Source organism: Tenrec ecaudatus, chromosome 15 (genome assembly GCF_050624435.1).
Source record: "Tenrec ecaudatus isolate mTenEca1 chromosome 15, mTenEca1.hap1, whole genome shotgun sequence".
NCBI lineage: Eukaryota > Metazoa > Chordata > Mammalia > Afrosoricida > Tenrecidae > Tenrec > Tenrec ecaudatus.
Window position 1 is genome coordinate 66,686,413 of NC_134544.1, and position 22,322 is coordinate 66,708,734.

Sequence of the window (22,322 nt, forward strand, 5' to 3'; positions counted from 1 at the left end):
AGGGCTTATTTTGAAATGTAAATTTGCTGATGTCTTCCCTCTGTCCAAAACACACTGTTAACTTTTCCTCAACTCAAGCCCAAAGTCCTTTCAAGGTTCTCCCATAAATGGTCTTTTACTTGTATCTACACATGTGAGCCAACCCACCCTCATCTCCCTCCTGCATTGGCTGTTTCACTATTCCGTGAACCAAGCTCATGGGCCTCTCTGCTCTAAATCTTGGTTGGGATGTCCTTTTAGCCAGACATACTATTCCCTATAACTCAAATCACCATTGGCAGAAGGACCTTCTCTGATTACCATGTCTAATAGAGTACTACTCTTCACCCCAGACCATACAACTGACTTTCACTTACTATTGTCTTATAATCAGCTAGACTTGAATTCTTCAATTCAATTCATCTAATGCCTGTCACATCCACTAGAATAGAAGTATCCTGAAAACAAAAGAGTTTCTGTTTTTGTAGTTGCTGTAATCTGTTGCATTATTTGTTGGATGAATAAATTAATCAGTGAATAAAATAGTATTTTGAGTTTGATATTATGAAATGAAAATTTTTGACATCACTATGATAGTTTTACTTTGTTTTTTAGATTTTGGGAACCAATATGACTTTGACATACATCAAAGAACATTCTGTTGTGGATCCACTGGAAAAGAAAATGGAACTTTTTTCCACTAATGTAAGCAATGACATGAGATGAAAAAGGTGCTTAATATTTTTTGATGGTAGTGTGTAATATGTTTATTTACTTTTATTTGCAGTCCACCTTTAGTCTACATGATCTTTTATGTTTAGTAGAGAGACTTACTTAGCAGTATTTTATTTATTCTTGTTATATTTATTTAATTATATTAAATTTATTTAAATATACTATATTTTAATTTATTTAATATACTTAAATAAATTTATTTAAATATAATACATTTAAATGGATTCAAATATAATTAAGAAAATGCACATAATTTTTGATTGCCCCAAATTGCACATTTTATGTAATGGTCTAGTGTTAAAAAAAAACTCAAATTCAAATATATTTTAAATGAACTCCTTATTGAATTTTTAAAATATAATTTTATTGGAGGCTCTTATATCTCATATGACTTTTCATACATACACCAATTGTTTCAAGCATATTTGTACATATGTTGTCATCCTCATTTCCAAAACATTTTCTACACGAACCCTTAGCATAATCTCCTCATTTTCTCCTTAACTTCTTATTAAATCTTAAACAGTACAAAAACAAGACAAACACAAATTAGTCAGAGGAGGGAGACCATCAGTATGAGGCCATAATCATGTCCAAAGAATTCATGGCCATGTTGTTCATTATAAAAGATGAAAAACAAAAGGAATCAGTAACAAAATTATGATTAGTGGCAGGTGAATTCAACTCACAGTCACAGGTGGAACTATATTAATGGGAAAGGAACTCTGATCATGCCAGGTGCAGATTAGCAAAGCTTACAGGATTTGTTCTGAGGCCTTTGGACCATCTTAAGTGGGACAAACTCATAAACAAATCACACTGACCTCCCAATTTCTGTAAAGAACATGCTGAGGCAAGTCCCTGAAAGGGAGATTGCCCCCCTGAATTGGCTATAAGAGTATAGTAAAATTTTCCAACACATTCTGCCTGAGGAAAAGGTTTGAAATTACTAATTTAATGACCAGAAGAAATCAATGGAGGTTGACTTTTTGTTAAGACTAAATGTGAGCTGGGTTCCCATTATAAAATCAAGTGCTTAGAAGGTAAGCTCTCCTAAATCCCCCTCCTCTGATCATGGATTGTATTAAAAAATCCTGTGATCACACAGGTTGTGCACTTTGTTTTTAGAGTACTGGTTGATGACTTCTTTAGTTGGCCACTTGTTTCAGGACAAGCCTTTAAAAGCTCTAGACTATCTTTTCTGATAGCTGGGCACTATCTGATTTCCTCACTTTTTTATAGCTTCCAAGCCTTAAATGATTACCTCATGAGGATAAGTATCAAGCAGGGCCACATTATAACAACTATTTATTATTTTATCAGGCCCTCATACCTTAAGGTGGGAGTTAAAATACATTCATAGACTATGCCATATATTCTATGATGTAAACCATATATATACATACACACATATATAACATGTATATAACACACATATATATAACACATGTGTGTGTGGTTTACATCATAGACAGTATATTTGCTTCCTGAGAAATTACATAAGTAATCTCCATATAGCATTTGATAATTTTAATAACAATAGCATCATTAAAAGCCAACAGTATAAATTTAAAATGCTAATGATAGAAAGGAAAGATTTTTAATGAAAATATATGGCAAGATAAATTCATACAAATAATAAGATTTAAGTGATATAACAAAACTACTTCAAAACAATAAGGAAGGTTAGGCACAAAGGAATAATTTCAATAATGTAAAATAGTCTAAAGAACATAAGACGTAATCCAAAATAAAAAATATGCAAAGAGATAACAAGCATATAAGAAATCCAAGTTGACTTAGTCAACCAACCTCAAAAAGAGTGGAGATTTGAATAGCATCAGTGACCTCAAAATATACAATATTGGGTGGGATAGCTGTCACCTGCTTCTGCCCATTAAGGATGTTTCAATTTCAGTTCAAACAAGCGTCTTAGTCCTTTAATCTGTGGTAAATGTGTTTGAAATTTAGCACAGAGAAGTTTGATTTATTCTTGGGGGTTCCATTTAGCCACTTTTATGTCTCCTCTAACATATATGTTGAGGTAAAATCAAGCAGAAATTTTAGATAAAAAAAATCAGAAAAATTAACACGGAACATTAACATTGAAGAGCCTGGATTGATCAAACACCCACAATCTGTGAGCTTGGAGAGGAGACATAGCCTGCTTGTCAGCACACGGTCAGAATTTTAAAGAAGCTCAGCCCTGTTCTGATCATCAGGTTCCGGGAAGACAGCTCATGTGAGCAGGCAAAGTATATTGGATATTGTCTTCTCCCTCCCTTTGTGAAAACTGTTTTGGTCTTTGGCTACACCTCCTGAACCACACAGGAGATGACCTAAGGACTTGGATCTTGACAGGAAGTAGTAGTTAACTATTTCATATCACCAACTTTTGCTCAGAATAGGCTATTGGCACATGATTCAGACAACCTTGAATCTTCAAAAGCTACAGAAGTACACAGAGAATACTATCCATTCTATTATTACCTGAACAAGAAATACATAAAATCAACATTTTGTCTCAGAAAAACAGCAAATTATAGTGCATATGAGAAAAAAAACACAAAAGATAACACAAACAAATGGCCTATATGTAGAAGCAGACCTGGGAGTTAACTTATGAAGAAAATGCATTGGATATTCCCATGATAGCATTCAGAAGAACAATCTTCAGATGCTGTAAATGAATGAAGGAATTTTTTAAAAGAAATACAGAAAAAACAAAACAAAAACCAAACAACAGATAGAAGAACTCAGGTAAACACTACAAGAACAATCTGACAAAATAAGGGAAAAATTAGGAAGAAATAAGCAACTCTAAATAGAAATCCAGAAGACTAAAACTGAATCAGTAAGCTCCAAGACCAAAATACAAGATCAATCCATAAAAACAAAAAGCTGAAGAAAGCTTAAGAATTCTATGGGATGCAATCAATAGGAATAAATTTCATTTGATGCACATTCCAAAACAGAAAGAAGAGGGAAAATCACCACCAAGAAAGTAGTCCAATAAATATTTTAAAATAACTTATCTAACGTCATGACAGAACATAAAATAACCACGCAAAAATTTCAAAGAATCCTTAGTTGAATTAACCCCCCAAATAAATCACTATGACAAATCTTAGGCAAACTTTCTAAAATCAATGAAAAGGAAAGAATCCTAAGCACATCTTGGGGGGAAATAACATGACCAAACAGCAGGTTTTTCACCCACAAAGCTGTTTTGACTTTTACTTTCTTTCCTTTGGTTTTTGTACTTTTGTTACTCTCACAATGTTTTGGGAGAGTTTTCTCACTTCCAGTGCCCACCTTCAGTGCAGTCCCATCTGCCAGAGAACACCCATTCCACTCAGGCGAAAGCAAGCAGCCCTTTAGATCTTGGCACTTATGAAAATAAGCCCCCCCCCCCCCCACCCTTTTCTCCATTCTCTGAGTTCACTAACCTACAGTTCATGGTGCCATAGCACAAAAAAATTAGCAGCCACATCCAAGGCGTTTCCCTTTTTTGCTCCTTTTCTCCTTGAAAGTCTAATGGTGGTCTTTCTGTTCTCTCCTTTACCTCATGAAATATATTACAGTGTAACTTATTAATTCTGATTTCCCCTTTTAAAATGCATTTCCTCATTATTTATACAAATTCATTTGCCTACCCAAACAGCCACTCATCAATACTACCATTACTTTTATTTAATTCTCACTCTTCTTCCCTAATACCTGTTCCACTAACTTATCTTCCTTTATTTTTCTCTATTTCACTATCATATACTTTTTAGCTCCAAATAAATGTCTACCATGTCACTAAACAGAGCCAAGTGCCTTTGCATAACGCAGTAGCTCACACACCACTAATAGCAGTACCACAATGCCAAGGAAACAACAGTGATCGAAAACCAAGAAAAACAAACATCAAAAAGGAAAACTCTTCCAGATCCAATGACGCATTCTGAAGAAGAGGCCATAAAACGAACAGACAAAGAATTCAGAAGACTGATATCAAGTCCTATCAAGAGATGTGGGAAGCACAATGGAAGAAATTAAAGTACTAAAATCCCTAAACTAAAAGAATACTGGTAGCCTAAGAATAAGATAACAGAAGGAGGCAACATAGTGAAAGACCTGAGGAACAGGATGAAAAAGGGGGAAAATCAAGCCTGTGAGCTTGAACACAATTACTTTGCCCACTATCAACAACACAGACAATCATCAACATCAACAATAAAAAAAAAAAAGAATCAAAGGGAAGCTTGAGAATTATGTGGGGACACTATTAAGAGAAACAAACTATGTCTCACCAGGATCTTGGAACAAGAAGAAACAAACAAAAAAATCAACAGAGAAAATACTATGAGCAATCATAGAAGAACATGATCCCAACATCACCAATGAGGAGAAAACAACTATTCAAGAAGCTGAGAGAACTTCAAATAGGATAGATTCCAAAAGAAGAACATCACAACATATACAATTTCAAGGAAAAATAGAGTCCTGAAAGCAGCTAGGGAGAAAAGAACAGTCACCTACAAAGGAAAATTGATAAGGATAAACTCAGATTTGTCAGCAGAAACTTTAAAGGAAAGAAGACCATAGAGGGACATATGTAAAATTTAGGGGGTGGGGGTGGGGGGAAAACCGCCAGCCAAGTATCATATATCCAGAAAAATTATCTCTCAAATATAAGAGAGAAATAAAGATATTTCCAGAAAAGTAAATGTGGGATCTAGCCCACATCCAGCTGGATCCTAAGGGATGGTTGTGTAATTTAAGGGATGAAATTAAGAGACAGACAAAAGTTTTGGGGTACTCACCTCCTCCACGATGTCTGTCTGAGCAGAAGAGAGAAAGAGAAAATGTATTCTTACATCAACTTATAAAGTCCCAGGGCATTCAAGACCCCTTATTACAGGTAATCACATACATAACAAAATGAGCAGTACCCTAACCCTAGAGATCCATGATTTCATTGGAGGAGCAATTTAACACCAGCTTGTGGGACAGGTAAGAGGGCATGAGCAGGGAGAGAAATTGCAACATATCTACTCCGACTCCATCCAGATAGAAATCAGCCATGTGCTTGTAAGAGGCAGCTTTAAGGTAGCACTATTATGAGAGGATATTGTGGGGATAATCTTAATTATGAGAATGTTATTGAAACACATCTCTAACTGCATCCACCCAGAATCCTGGCTTCCCAGGCTTCTTTAAAATGAGAATAAAGAATCTGTCCGTATGCACTCTCTTCCCAGTCACCAGTTTACCACAAGTAAACACTAAAGGAATTCACAAAAACAAGACCAGCATTGCAAAAATATTAACTGATCACTATGGACAGAGAAGCAAAAATAGCAGTCGACAAATCTGAAAGTATCAGACAGAACAACATTACCCAGAAACCAAAATGATGAAAGCACCACTCAAAACAGAAATAGAGCAGACACAAAGATACCAGTAAAACTATACACACATACACACACACAAAAGAAAGAAACCAAACACAGCAAAATGACAACAAACTCACATTTGTTCATAATGACACCGAAGGCCAATGAATTAAATGTGCCAATCAAAAGACAGTAGCAGACTGTATTAGAAGACAAGATCCATCTTGATGCTACCTACAACAGATAGCCCTTAAACTCAAAGACAAAAATAGGCTAAAAATCAAAGGATGACAAAAATCTGCCAAGACAATCGCAGCCATAAAAAGACAGGAGTAGTAATGTTAATCTCTCATAAAATAGACTTCAAGATAAATAACACAAGGAAGGACAAGAATGGACACTACATAACGATTAAAGGAACAATACACCTAAAACAGCAGTTCTCAACTTGTGGGTCACGATCCCTTTGGGGGGGGTCAAACAACCCTTTGACAGGGGACACCTAAAACCATTGGAAAACACATATTTCCGAGACACCGCTTCTCTGTCTCCAAGCAGGTGTGCCCACATGCAGATACGCCCACAGATGAGAACTCAGCGTGAAGACTGTTACCCATGCTACACCATGCTTCAAGACAAAATTTCATTGATTTGTAATTAGAAATAAATTTTCACAATATATTATTACATATTGTTTTGTGATTAATCTCTATGCTTTAATTATGTTCAATTTGTAGCAATGAAAATACATTCTGCATATCAGATATTTATTGTTACAATTCATTACAGCAAAATTACAGTTATAAAGTAGCAGCAAAAATAATTTTATGGTTGGGGGACACCACAAAATGAGGAACTGTATTAAAGGGCATTAGGAAGGTTAAAAGCCACTGACCTAGAGGATATAACCTTAATAAACACACTCACACCCAATTAAAAAAACCCCTCAAAATACATAAACCAAATTCTCACAGCTGAAAACAGAAAGAAAGATCTCTACAAAAATAGTAGGAGACTTGAACATGCTCCTCTCCAGGAGAGGCAGATCATCACCAAAGAAACTCAGTGAAGAACAGAAAAACCGGACAGCACAATCAATCAACTTGACCTCCTGGACATATACAGAGAACTCCACCCCCAAATAAATATACTTTCTTCTCCAGTGCACACAGTATGTATTCTAGATTAGATCACATGTTTGGCTGTAAGGCAGCCTCAACAAGTTCAAAAACATTAAGATCCTATAATCTATTTTCTCAGATCACAATGCTAAAAAACTGGACATCAAAAATAGAGCAGGAATAAAAAAATATGAGACTGAACAACATACTACTTAAAAATGCCTGAGTAAATAAGGGATGAAATTAAGAAATTTCTTGAAACCAATGAGTACCACAACACATCATATGACAACCTTTGAGGCACAGCACAACCAATTATAAGAGGGCAACTCATAGCAATCAGTGTGCACATGAAAAAGAGAAGAAATTAAAAATCAACACCTTGCCACAACACTGCCAACAACTAGAATGAGAGAAACAATACAAACCCTCTAACAACAGAAGGAAAGAAATTATTAAGAGTGGAAATAAATGAACTGGAAAAGACAAAAATAATGAGGAAAATCAAGACAAGGAGTTGGTTCTTTGACAGAATCAAAAAAAGCGACAAACCACTAGCACAAATAACAAAGGAGAGGAAAGAGAAGGTGTAGATGTTTAGAATTAGAGATGAAAAGGTGGGTCAAGAGATCCCAATGAAATAAAAATAATACGGTGCTATGAAAGCTGTGCTGCAACAAGTTTTAGAATCTAGTACAGTGGTTCTCAACTTTCCTAAGGCCACAGCACTTTACTACAGTTCCTCATGTTGTGGTGACCACCAACCATAAAATTATTTTCGTTGCTACTTCATAACTGTACTTTTGCTACTGTTATGAATTGGGTGACCCCTGCGAAAGGATTGCTCGACTCAAAGGGATTGAGACCCACAGGTGTGAACCGCCGATCTAGAAGATAAGGACAAAAACCTAGAATTACATCATCTACCCAAATTAACACAGATTGATACAGAAAACTTGAAAAAATAACAAAAGAATAAGTGAATAAAGTCATCAAGAAACTTCCAACCAAGAAAAACCTAGGACCAGATAGCTTCATAGGAGGATTCTAAGTATTCAAGGAAGAAACCAACTGTCATAGAGTCAATGCTAACTCATAGCGACCTCCTGGGTGTCCAAGACCATAACTGTTTACAGGATTAGAAAGCCCAGTCTTTTTCCTGTGAAGCTACTGATGGTTTCAAGATACCAACCATGGGATCACAGCCCAATGTGTAACCACTACACCACCAGGGTTCCTGTTCAGGGAAGAGGAGTCACAAAGTCAACACAGACTATTCCAAAATTTAAAAGGGACAGCAAACTCCGAAATCCATTCTGTTAAGCGAATATAACCCCGATTCAAAAACTAAGCAAAGACTCCACAAAAAAAGAGGAAACTACAGACCAGTATCCCTTGCGAACACAGATGTAAAAACTCTCAACAAAATTCTGGCCAATATAATCTAACATAAAAATTTGAAATAATTAATCATGACCAAGTGGATTCATGCTAAGGATGGCCCAACATTAAAAAAGCAATCAATATAATCTACCCAGAAAACAATATAAAGAATAATAACCACATACAGAAAAAGCATTTGACAATACCCAACACCCATTTCTTTCTTTTTTTTAATTAAGAGATCATTTTATTGGGGGCTCTTACAGCTCTTATAACAATCCATACATTAATTGTATCAAGCATATTTGTACATATGTTGTCATCATTATTTTCTAAACATTTACTTTCTATTGAGCCCTTAGTATCAGCTTCTCTTTTTTAACTCCCTCCCTTCCCCCATCCTTATGTCCCCTTTATAAGTGATAAATTATTATTATTTTCATATCTTACACCAACCCCTGTATCCCCCCACCCCCCACAATTCCTGTTGTTCATCCTCCTGGGAGTGGTGGTGGTGGTTATGTTTCAATCATTGAGATTGGTTCCCCCTTCCTTCCCTCCTTTCCCCACCTTCTGCCTACCCTCCTGGTATTACTGCTCCCATTCCTGTTCCTGGATTCCATGTGTTGTGAGCTCTTATGTGTACTACGTACATGCTCCGGTCTAGCCATAGTTAAAGGCAGGACTGGGGTCATGATAGTGGGTGGTGGGGAAGCCTCAGGGAACCAGAGAAATATTGTGTGTTTCATTGGTGCAATACTGGGCCCTGGTTGACTCATCCCTTCCTTGTGACCCTTCCATGAGGGCATGTCCCATTGTCTACAGATGGGTTTTGGGTCTCTGCTCAACCCCCCTCATTTTTGTTCGTTTGTTTTGGGTCTCCTGGTGCCTGTTGCCTGATCCCATCGACACCTCATGATTGCAAAGGCTTGTGTGCTTCTTCCATGTGGACTTGTTTCTTCTCTGCTAGATGGCCGCTTCTTTAATTTCAAGCCTTTCAGACCCCAGACGCTATCTCTTTTGATAGCCAGTTACCATCTACTTTCTTCACCACATTTGCTTAGGCACCCCTTTTTTCCTTCAGTGATCTTTCTGGGAGGGGGAGCATCACAGAATGCCAATGGAAAATGTTCTTGGAGAGGCCCAAAGTCCTTCAACTCCCTCAGTGTGTTGCCATATAAATATATGTACATAGGCCAATACTTATATTTTTATTAATTGATGTATTTATATATGTACACATCTATGTTTATACTTCTATCCATAGCTTTGCTTCCTAGATCTTTCCTCTGTTTCCTTTTACCTTCTTCCTGCCCCACCATCATACTCACCCTTCTTCCACCTCTTAGTAATTCCTATCAGGTAGATTGTTGTTGCTCCAACATCCCCAGGGATACCTAAGTCCTCTTCAGTATTGATTTTTAATTTCCTAATTGTTCCCTTGTCTGTGGTGTTGTTTACTCAAGACTCCCCCCACCTCCTCCTTCCTCCAAGTCCCTCTGGAATGTCAGTCCCATTGCTTTCTCCTTGAGCTTGCTTCCCATGTCTATTTTATATAGGTAGCCAAACCAAAAATAACAGAGACCAAACAAAAAGAAAACAAAAATTTGAATAAAAATAGGGGGGGGGGAGAAGATAATAACTATCCCCAAAAAAACCCAAACACCCCATACACAATCCCGGCCTGTTGCTGATCTTTATGACTACCTCTTCCCTGGTCCTGGGGAATTCTGGGAACTGCCCTTCCTAGCCTTATGTCTAATTTTAGACCTCCTCAGGGGCTTTGTAGCTTGACTTTGCTCCTGTTTCTGGTCTGTTATATTCCCTTCTTAGTGGGGACAAACACCCATTTCAAATTAAAAAAAACACTCAACAAGAATTTCCATCTGTGAAATTATTCAACATAATAATGGCCCTATATGAAAATATTATGACCCATTTTATGCTCAATGCAGGAAAACTGAATACATTTTCCCTGCAACATATCAGCCCATTTATTCAACATAGTGCTGCAAGTCTTAGCCAGAACCATTACACAACAGGAAGAAATCAAGCGAATACAATTGAGTGAGCTGAAGCTTTTGCTGTTTGCAGATGACATGGTTTTATATAGAGAGAACTCCAACTCCACTGTCAGAAAATATTGAGGGATATAGTAAAGTGACAGGGTGCAAGTTTAACAAGCAGATACCAATTGTATTATTATATTCCTGTTAATAGAGCTCCCTAAAAGACAAAGAACAATATCAGTTATAATAGCCACACAAAAGATGAAATAATTAAGAATAAGCCTAACCAAATAAACAAGAGCCCTGTACAAAGAAAACTACAAAACACCATTATGAGAAACCAAAAGAGACCTCCACAAATAGAAGAAAATTCCATGTTCATAGGTAGGAAGACAATATTGTGGAAATGTCAATACTACCTAAAATATTCTACAAATAGAATGCAATTCTGATCCAAATCCCAACATCAATCTTTAAAAAATTAGAAAAACTAATTGTCAACATCATATGGAGAGGGAAAAGGCCTATGATAAGCAAAGAACTTTTCAAGAACAACAAAGTAGGTCTTGCACTAAACCTCAAAACCTGCTACACAGCCACAGTAGTCCAAATAGCCTGGAACTGATATAATGATAGATGTACAGACCATTAGAACAAGATAGAAAACCCAGAAATAATAGCATCCACTTACAGACTATTGATTTTCTACAAAGAACAAATGTGCGTGCATGTGTGTGTAAAGAAGTGCCCTATTTAACAAATAGTCCTGGAAAAATTGGGTCTCCATATTCAGGAGAATGAAATAGGACTCATACCTCGTCCCATGCACAAAACCAAACTCGAGATGGATCATAGACTTAAATGTAAACCCAAGAGCCTAGCAGCATTATCAACAAGAAAGTTCAGACAAACGTCAGGACCCTATTTCAGGGCATATGTGAACTACCAGATTTGAGGAAGGAAGCATTCACACTGGAAGACAAAATACATGACCTTTTGTGTTAGTCTGGGTAGCCTAGAGAAACAAATCCACAGAAACTCATATGTACATGAGAGAGTTTTATATAAAGGGTAAGTGTGCATTAAGAAAGCATCGCAACCTAGTCCAGTCCACGCCCATAAGTCCAACACTAGCCCATATGTCCAACACCAATCTACAAAGTCCTCCTCAATTTCACAAAACACATGCAGTGACGCTGACAGTAGGAGGAAAGCCGAATCAGTGAGTGGGTAAGCATCTCAGTGCTGGCAGGGTTCTTCATGCAGCTGCTCCAGCACCAGGGGCTGCATCAGGGTAAGTCCATGTGGCTTCTCCTCAGGGATGTCTTGCAGGAAGTGAGCCTTGCCAGCTGAAGCAGGGAACTGGCTAAGGCAGCGATACCCTGGCCTAACTATCAGAGAACAAGAGATCCGAGAACAGGAAGGCGAGGCTCACTGAGCCATTTAGCTCTCTGCCCTTCAATTAATCCCACATGTGTTTATTGGCCATGTTGGCACAATAAACCTTAACTATCTCACCTTTAAAATTGAAAAACTTATGCACATCAAATGACTTCATCAAAAGAGTAAAATGAGAGCCCATGAATTGGGGGAGAAAATCTTTGGCATTGACATAATGGACAAAGGACCAATTCCTAAAATCTACAGATTCTCAACACCTCAATAAGCAAAAAACCAAGTAATCCAATGAAATGGTAGGCAAAGCGAGAGGCAGATCATCTGAATAGGCAGTTCACATACGACTAACAAATACATGAGAAAATCCTGACTTTCACTCGCCATTCAGGTCATGCAAACCAAAACAATGATGAGATGTCATTTTACACCTACAACCATAGCACCATTTTTAAAAATAGAGAACAGCCCATGCTGGAGAGGGTGTGGAGAGATTGGCACACTTATACACTGCTTATAGGCTTACACAACGATTGTGGTAAGCAATATGACACTGCTTACAACATCTGGTAGAAGAAGTACCATATGACCCTGCAATACCTTTGCTGGGTATATATAACCCCAGAGAAATAAGAGAAGACAAACTGATGCATTTTCTCCCATGTCCATTGCAATAGTTCACAATAGCAAGAGGCTGGAAACAAATTTCCATCACTAGAAGAATGAATAACAAAATCTCTGACATACACAATGGAATACTATGTACACATACATTAAAAAAAGTGATGAAACCATGAAACATCAAATGATATGGAGGAAACTGGAAATCATTATGCTGAGTGTAGTGAGCCAATCACAAAAGGATATTATATGATTCTAGTACTATAAGGATAAGCACCAACATGAAGCCAGGCTTTGGCTCCCAGATCATGCTAACTCAGTCTGCCAAACAATGAGTTAGAGAGCCTGCATAATACCCATGAAGCATACATCACTCCTATATGTATATCTTACAAACCACTCTGACTGAGGAGCCCTTACTTCCGCTCTAGTCACCTTTTCAAGGTCAGGGTTAAGGGATATGACCATGTAGTTGCTGCCATACAAAATTGGCCTCACCAAATCTACAACAGACACTCCTGCAAGAGTGATAAGCGAACCTTACTGGAAATTCAAGTCAGGATGGGAGGAGGGAATATGCATATTTCAGAGAAAGCAAGTACATTTCTCTTGCTAGGAAAATAGGGAGGATCAACATCCCATTGGGGGTAAATATACTTAACAATACTTATATAGAACCGAAGAGGAGATATGTCTGGTGCTATGTTCCTAATTGGACAACAGAATAGTGGAGGACCAGATGATTTTACTGGGCAATTCCACCAAACATCTAGAGAAAAGTTAATACCAATTCTACACAGAGTCTTCCAGAATATAGAGCAGGACAACACAGTACCAAACTCATTTAATGAAGCAAGTATATTCCTGATACCAAAGTCAGGAAAAAACATTACCAGATTAGAAAACTATACACCAATATTGCTATGAATATAGATGCTAAATTTTCAACAATATTCTAGCTAATAGGAATAATTCAAGAATACAGTTTTAATGTACAACATGGTCAAGTGGTGCAATAAACAGTGGATGGGGTCAATAAACAGTGGATGGGGTCATTATGAGTCAGAATCAACTCAATGGCAGTGATTTTGACTTGGTTTTGGGGTGGCTTCCCATATCTGACTTTCTCATTTTCATGAGCCAGGTGTCAGAGTTGCCTCCATGCTCCATCTCTCTTTACTCTTTTGTGACAGCCATCATTTCTTCCACAGCACTCTACGTTTATGCTGGGTTTTATAATTCATTGCAATGGCCACACACACCTCACAGACACTACTCATAAATAAGGGGATAGTGGTGTAGTTGGTAACTTGGGCTGCTAACTACAAAGTCGGCAGTTTAAAACCACCACTGGTCCTTGGACTAAAGAGGAGGCTTTCTACTCCCATAAAAATTGCAGTCTCGGAAACCCACAGGGGCAGTTCCATCTTGTCCTATAGGCTCACTGTGAGTCAGAATTAACTCAATGGCAATGAGTTTGGAGTTTGGTTTAGGGAAGTTAATAGGTTACCACAAGTCAGGATCAGTAAGCAGTAAGGACACTGTCATTGTTCCACAGTAACACCTCTCTTTAGCAAGCAACCAAGTCTCTCCATGGTCATCAGCCTGTCTCAGTCGCGTAGTTCCTTGTCTTCTGCTTCTGTGGGCCAGGAAGCCAGCCCACTTGTCCTTCTTAAGAAGGGACAGTCTCATAATCTCAGGTCACATAAGAAGAAGTTATTTCATTGTCTTTGCACTTTCTCCTCTGTCTGGTGTACCTGGTTTCAGTGTCTTCTACTACATCAGGCTGTGATTTTGGATGTGCATTTCTTAAATCATCCTGATAGTTCTCTCTGTGTCCCGGATGGTTCTTATATACTGCTGAATGACTTTGATGGAAGTGTGGTTTTGGTCTCTTGGTCAACCATACCACCAAGGAAAATGAAAGATGTGTCTTGAGTCACATCCTACAGGGTAAAGTATTAAGCATTCACTCAAAGAAACGAAGGGTTTGATTTTGGTCACACCCTGTATTAAAGTCAGGGCTTAATTCAACCCTAATCCTGTCTATTACTATAGTAGAAAAATACTCTCCAAAATTAGATATAACTACAGGCATAAAGTCCAAAATTATAATACATCACATAAGGAATTATGGCTAGAAGGGTCATCTTAATTGACTACAATTAAAGTATGCAAGAATGGGTCTATATGAAAAAACAATAAGTGTAATCCAAAATATAAGTAAAATAAAATAATTATATAATTGTATCAATTGATGCAGAAAACACATTCAATAAAATGCAAAATCCATTCTAGAGATAAAACACTCAATAAAATAGAAATACAAGAGAAGTTCTTCAGCATCATAAAGCCAACTTAAAAGTATTGATCCTCTAACAGGAACCAGACAGGGTTTTCCTTCATTACCGCTCTTATTTTATATAGTCCTGGAAAGCTTACCCAGAGCTGCTAGACACACAAAAAGAAGAAAGGAAGGAAGGGAGAGAGAAAAAGAAAAATCAAAGGCATTCAAATTGGCAAAGAAGGGAGACTTTCTCTACTTGGAGGTGATGTGGTCTTAGAAAACCCCAAAGAGTCTATCTAAAAATCGTTGAAACTAATTAAAAAATTCATCAACATAACTGGCTATAAGATCAGCCTACAAAAATCAACATACAACTTTGTATGTTAAGGAACAGAACTCTGATAAGGAAGTTAGAAGAGCAATACCATGTACAATAATCATCCAAAGGATAAAACACTCACGAATAAATCTAACCAGAGAAAAATAAGATTTAGAGAAAAAAATACTATAAAACACTTCTACAAAAAATCAAGGGACTTACAGAAATGGAAGAATGTCCCATGTCCATTGATGAAAACAGAAAGACTCACTGAGAATGCATTGTGACAGTAAAGAATTCTAGTCCAACGAATAATGATGCCACAAGGTGGGGCAGAACTGTCCCTGTGGGTTTCTGAGACTATAAAACCCTTTATACTTATAACACTTATGTATTCATTTCATAAAACTGCTTATAATATTGATGACACTGTACTTGTGTTTTCAAAACCATTTTGTTAGGAGCTAATGCAAATATCATCTCATTCCATAGTTCTATCACATCAAGCAGTATTGTACAAGTGTTACCACAATTGATTTCAAAACATTTCTTCCTTCTTCAACTCCTTGATATAAACTCCTTTCTACTACTTCTCCCTCACTGTGTCCCCCGGAACCCTTATTCTACTTGTTGTCTCTATAGATTCATCAATCCTGAAAAAACAGAAAGACATATACCAACAATTCAAGAGGATCACCCAATAATAAAATACATCTGAAATAAACCCCAATATGAAAGGGAAAAAAGAACAGAAAACACACACACACTAACAGAGCAAAAGAGAGAGAGAGAGAGAGAGAGAGAGAGAAAGAAAGAGAGAGACACCAAAAGAATATAAAGAGAACCTAAAGGGAAAGTAATCTTTGGCAATAATAGATAAAGGGATAATCTCAAAAGTCTATAGAAAACTGCAACATCTCAATAAGAAAAACACAATCCAATAAAAAATTAGCACAAGACATAAATAGAAAATCACTAAAGATGACATCAAGGTAGGCAATAATCATATAAAAATGCTCACAATCTTTAGCTATAATAGAAATACAAATTAAAATGATGAGACACTATCTCACAATGGCACCAATGATAATTTTGTAAATTAATAATAATTAAATGGTAAGAGGATAGAGAGATATTGGAACACTCATACATTGCTAATGGGGTTACTGAATTGTACAGGCATTATTGAAAATAGTATAGTGCTTCATTAAACAAATGGAAATAGAAATATCATATGACCTTTCAATCTCAATATTCAGAATATACCTCAAAGAAATAAAAAACAAAATATGAGCATATAAATACATACTCATTTTTCATAACACTATCTACAATAGCAAAAAGACGGAAACAAACAAAAATCCCATCTAGGGAGGAATGGTTAAATAAATTTGGTACGTATGAGGTGGTACCCCACCTCAGAAGAAAGTTTTTTTTCAAAGCTATGTATTTAAAATTTCTGACAAAACAACCTTATCACCTTCAAAGTACTCTCCATTAAACTTAACACATTTGTCAAATCTATGATTCCATTCTTGGAAATATATTTCAAACTCATCTGGATGGCTGACAGCACCTCCCTCGTTTTTTTCTTCTTCACCCCTTCTTGTCAAATTGCTGTCCTTGTAGGTCCCTCTTCATTTTTGGAAACAAAAAGAAGTTGCATGGAGCGAGGTCAGGTGACTAAGGTGCGTGGGACAAGTAGGTATGCTGTTTTTTGCCAAAAATTGGTGCACTGAGATGGCTGCGTGAGCAAGAGCATTGTCGTGGTGGCAGAAACAGTCCACTATCTGTCATAAACCAGGCCTTTTTTGTCGTACACTGTTACACAATCTTTTAAGAACCTCTAAATAGAAAGCTTAACATTATGACCTGGTGAAACAAATTCCAAATGTACTACGAGTCAACATTTTCATCCATTCAGGAAGTTGACTGATGTCCAGAATGAGGTTTGTCATCAATCCACATTTTCATCTTTTTTGAAATGAGAAACATACTCATACACTTGAGTTTTTTCCATAGTGCTTTCCATATAAACTGTGTTCAACATCACAACATTGTCTGTGGCATTTTTCCTGAGCAGGAAACAAAATTTCATAGTCACATGCAATTCTCCTGAATCGGCCATCTCAAAAAAAATGAGGTTTGAGCGAAACTGCTTTTATGAGAAATTTCACTGTGACCCGAGAGACCTTCTCAGGGGATGCCACTCGGTGCATTCACTCAGAGCAAGTTGCTGGATGCTCACCTATTATGAAAGCCCCGCCCAACAGAGGTTTTTTTTTTGGGGGGGGCGGTACCCCCCCAAATGGAATATTACACATCTCTAAAAAACAATAATGAAACCGTAAAAAAAGCCCATGGCATGTTCACATTTAGAAGACGTTATGCTTAACAAGATCTCATAAAGACAAAAACTGCATGACATCACTACTATAAAAGAAAAAGCCAAGAGAAGTTTTAAAACTCAAAGAAGCAAACTTTGAAGGTTCTAGCCTGGCTAAAGGGAAGGGGGAAAGACAAGGGTTAGGAAATGGAGCAGCAAGGGAAAAGAAAACCAGGCCACATACACGGCAGTGGTGGAAGCAGGGTGTCCTAGAATGCTGTCACGGTTCTGCTGAGCTGGGCTGTACATATGTTTTACATGTTTTCCCCTGTGCTTTATACTTCACAGTTAAGATATATTTTTTAAAGAAAGACAAAAAGTGGTTTCCTTTGGAGAAAGGGGCAAGCATGCTAGAGTATTATAAAGACGGTCTCTTTGGAGAGAAACAGCAGCCATTATAAAATATGTGAGTTCCTAAGCTCAGGGTTCTTCAATAACACACCCACCTGTTCTTTACATCACCCTGTGGGACTTGGGACTCAGTGAACCCAGGCAAAATGTTTACACTTTCATTGACTGGTATTTCTGGCAGAAATAAGTTATTCCTTGTCTCTGAAAAACAAAAACAGAATGCTTAACTTATTTTTAAATCTTCCAATATAATAACAAACCATCAAGTTATCAGAAATCTGAATTCAGCTTATAGGTAAGTGGCTAGAGTCAAAAGAAACAAAGTTGTGACCAAGTTAGCAATTAAAATAAATAAATTGTGAACATATTAGAGAAAAAACATTTTTTAATATTGAAACATTTTCATTAATTTTATTTAAATAATATTAAAATATATATCAGATATCTTCAAAGGTTTACTGAAAATTTATATTTAAAAAATTATGTATGGATTTCAAAAAACAATTGCCACCAGAATAAATTAATAGGAATTTTTTTCTTTTTTTTCTTCTTTTTTTTTGTTTTAAACGTTTTATTAGGGGCTCATACAACTCTTATCACAGTCCATACATATACATACATCAATTGTATAAAGCACATCTGTACATTCTTTGCCCTAATCATTTTCTTTTCTTTCTTTCTTTTTTTTCTCCTCTTTTCTTTTTTTTTACATTTTATTAGGGACTCATACAACTCTTATAACAATCCATACATATACATACATCAATTGTATAAAGCGCATCCATACATTCCCCGCCCCAATCATTCTCAAAGCATTTGCTCTCCACTTAAACCCTTTGCATCAGGTCCTCTTTTTTACCCTTCCCTCCCCGCTCCCCCCTCCCTCATGTGCCCTTAGTAATTTATACATCGTTATTTTGTCATATCTTGCTCTATCCGGAGTCTCCCTTCCCCCCCTTCTCTACTGTCCCTCTCCCAGGGAGGAGGTCACATGTGGATCCCTGTAATCAGTTCCCCCTTTCCAACCCACTCACCCTATACTCTCCCAGCATCGCCCCTCACACCCTTGGTCCTGAAGGTATCATCCACCCTGGATTCCCTGTGCCTCCAGCCCTCATATGTACCAGTGTACAACCTCTGCCCTATCCAGCCCTGCAAGGTAGAATTCGGATCATGGTAGTTGTGGGGAGGAAGCATCCAGGATCTGGGGGAAAGCTGTGTTCTTCATCGGTACTACCTCGCACCCTGACTGACCCATCTCCTGTCCTAAACCCCTCTATGAGGGGATCTCCAGTGGCCGACACTTGGGCCCTGGGTCTCCACTTTGCACTTCCCCCTTCATTCAATATGGTGTATATATATATATATATACACACACACACACACACATCTTTTTTTTTTTTTGCATGATGCCTTATACCTGGTCCCTTGGGCACCTCGTGATCGCACTGGCTGGTGTGCTTCTTCCATGCGGGCTTTTTTGCTTCTGAGCTAGATGGCCGCTTGTTTATCTTCAAGCCTTTAAGACCCCAGACACTATCTCTTTTGATAGCCGGGCACCATCAGCTTTCTTCACCACATTTACTTGTTCACCCACTTTGGCTTCAGCAGTTGTGTCAGGAGAGTGAGCATCATAGAGTACCAATTTAATAAACGTAAGTAAGTATTCATGCATTGAGGGAGTGCTTGAGTAGAAGCCCAAGGTCCTTCTGCCACCTTAATATTAAACCCATAAATGTAGACACTTAGATCTATTTCCCCATCCTCATATATATGTTTGCATGTACATGTCTTTGTCTAGACCTCCATAAATGCCCCTTGACTCCCAGCTCCTTCCTCCATCTCCCTTGACTTTCCTCCTGCCCCACCACCATGCTCCGTCACCACCTGGGCTATAGCTATACCTGTTCTCTACGCAACCTTACCCTTGATCATTCCCCATCAGGCCTGCCACTCCCCCCTCACTACCATTTTGGTTCCCATGTTGTTCCCTTGTCCCTGTGTTTATTAACACCACTTCCTTACCCTCCCCCCCTCCCCCACCCAGAACTGTCTGTTCCCCCGGAACTGTCTGTCCTATTGTTTTTCCTCCAGATAGTTCATCCAGCCTGTCCTATTCAGACAGACCTGTGGAGACACTAACATGCACAAAAAACAAGACAGAGGAAAACAAAGCAACAGTATACAACCAGACAATAAAACAACAAAAACAAACCACTGACAAAGAACAAAACAAAACACTTCTCAAAAGAAAGGCTTGTAGTTTGTTCAAGGATCGTTTGCTGGCCCTTAGGAGCGTTTTCCAGTCCAGTCTGTTGGGGCACCACGCCCTGGCCCCAAAGTCTACTTTCAGCATTCCCTGGGGACCTTGCCACTCCATTCCCTTGCTGTTCCACTGCACTCCCCCAGTGCTTTGCCTTGGTGTGGTGGGATCAGATCAGGTGCAATTCCCACACTGTGTCTCCGGTGCTGTCCCCTGTATCGCCCTTAGTCACTGAGGGGCACCATGTCTCATAGTAGGGCCAGCCATGCTGTTCTCTGTGGACTGGCTGCTCTACCCAGGAACATCATCCTCACGGCCTGGTGGGCCAGGCTGTGTTCCACTCGCTCCTCCTGCCCCTTCATCTGCTCCCGTGTGCTCTGATCAGACACGTCCATCTCCCGGAGCTGCAGAATCAATGTCATCCTTTGAAACAAATTCTTTTCGGGGGAGGGGCAGGAATCCACTTAATTTTTGGTGCTGGGGCCAGCCTCCCAGACCTCTCCACTGGCGCCCTACTCCACGCCGGGATATTGCATTCACACCTCGCAGCACTGGGTTGAAGTCTGGTCCCACTTTCCCTGTGGAGATATAAACAATACCCTCCCCTTGGGTGGATTAGTGCCCCATGCCCCCACTCCCCTTTTCTTCCTTATATTCATCCTTTTGTTTTCCTTTCCCCACCTCCTCCACTGTTGTCTACCATGTGCATCCCTGGTTTTGATCTGGTCTCTGTCATATTACACAGTCTTCACCCCAGAAATGTTTGTATACAGTAGCTTTTTCCCCTATGCCACTTTTGCATTAAATTTTTTTTTTTAATACTTACCTCAGTGGGCTCATGTTGTACTTGTCCTTTTGTGCCTGACTTACTTCGCTTAGCATGATTTCCTCCAGTTCTTCCCATGCCGCTATGTGCCTCATACGTTCATCCCTGCTTTTTAGTGATGCGTAGTACTCCATTTTATGTATATACCACAGTTTTTTAATCCAATCGTCAGTTGATGGAAATTTGGGTTGCTTCCAACTCCTTGCAATTGTGAACTGTGCCGCAATGAACATTGGAGCACAGATGTCTGATCTTGGTTTGTTCCTTGCCTCTTCTGGGTATATGCCCAGTAGGGGGATTGCTGGGTCATATGGTAACTCTATTTCCATCTGTTTTAGGTATCGCCAGATTGATTTCCTTAGTGGCTGTACGTACTTACAGTCCCACCAGCAGTGGATGAGAGTTCCTGTCTCCCCACAGCCCCTCCAACACTTGTTGCTTTCTGATTTTTTGAATTTGGCTACCTTTGAGAGTGTCAGATGGTACCTCATTGTTGTTTTAATTTGCATTTCTCTTATGGCTAAAGATCGGGAACATTTTTTCATATGTTTGTTGGCCATTCGGATTTCTGTCCCTGTAAAATTTCTGTTCAAGTCCTTTGCCCACCTTTCAAGTGGGCTGTTGGTTTTTTTCTTTTTGGAAGCTAGCAGAGTATTATCGATTTTAGTAATAAGGCCTTTGTCTGATGTGTCATTGCTAAAGATGTTTTCCCAGTCTGTGGAATCTCTTATTACTCTCTTGGTGAATTCTTTAGATGTACACAAGTGTTTTATCTTCAGTATATCCCATTTGTCAATTTGTGCCTCCTCTGTGTTTGTGTCCTTCCCTATTTCTGATAGCCTGTGTATTCCCTGCGCCAGAGTTCTCAAGTTGGTCGCAATTCCCTCATTGATGGCCCTAATAGTTTGGGGTTTAACTTCAAGGTCTGTGATCCACCTTGAGTTTATTCTTGTGCATGGAGTGAGATAAGGGTCTTGCTTTATTTTTCTGCATGTGGATATCCATTTTTTCCAGCACCACTTGTTAAAGAGGGCATCGGCTTCCCATTTGATATATTTGGGGCCCTTATCAAAGATCAGCTGTGTGTATGCTGATGCTTTTATTTCTGGGTTTTCAGTTCTTTTCCATTGGTCTGAGTATCTGTCATCGTACCAATACCATGCAGTTTTGAGAACTGTGGCTGCATAGTATGTGCCAAAGTCAGGTAAAGCAAGCCCTCCCACAGTGTCCTTCTTGAGGAGTTCTCTGCTAATTCTGGGTTTC

General features: G+C 38.4%; 1 protein-coding gene across 4 annotated transcripts in view; it reads left to right on the plus strand.

Moving 5' to 3' along the window:
- PRELID3A (PRELI domain containing 3A) overlaps nt 1-22,322 on the plus strand; it is a 73,356-nt gene that overhangs the window by 25,811 nt on the left and 25,223 nt on the right. For all 4 annotated transcript variants that reach the window (XR_012780040.1, XR_012780041.1, XM_075532662.1 and 1 more), the window contains exon 3: nt 595-684. Coding sequence is in view for 2 of the 4 variants with exons in the window: in XM_075532662.1 (XP_075388777.1) it covers nt 595-684 (90 nt within the window). In the remaining 2 variants the exon portion in view is untranslated. The remainder of the gene's footprint in view (nt 1-594; nt 685-22,322) is intronic.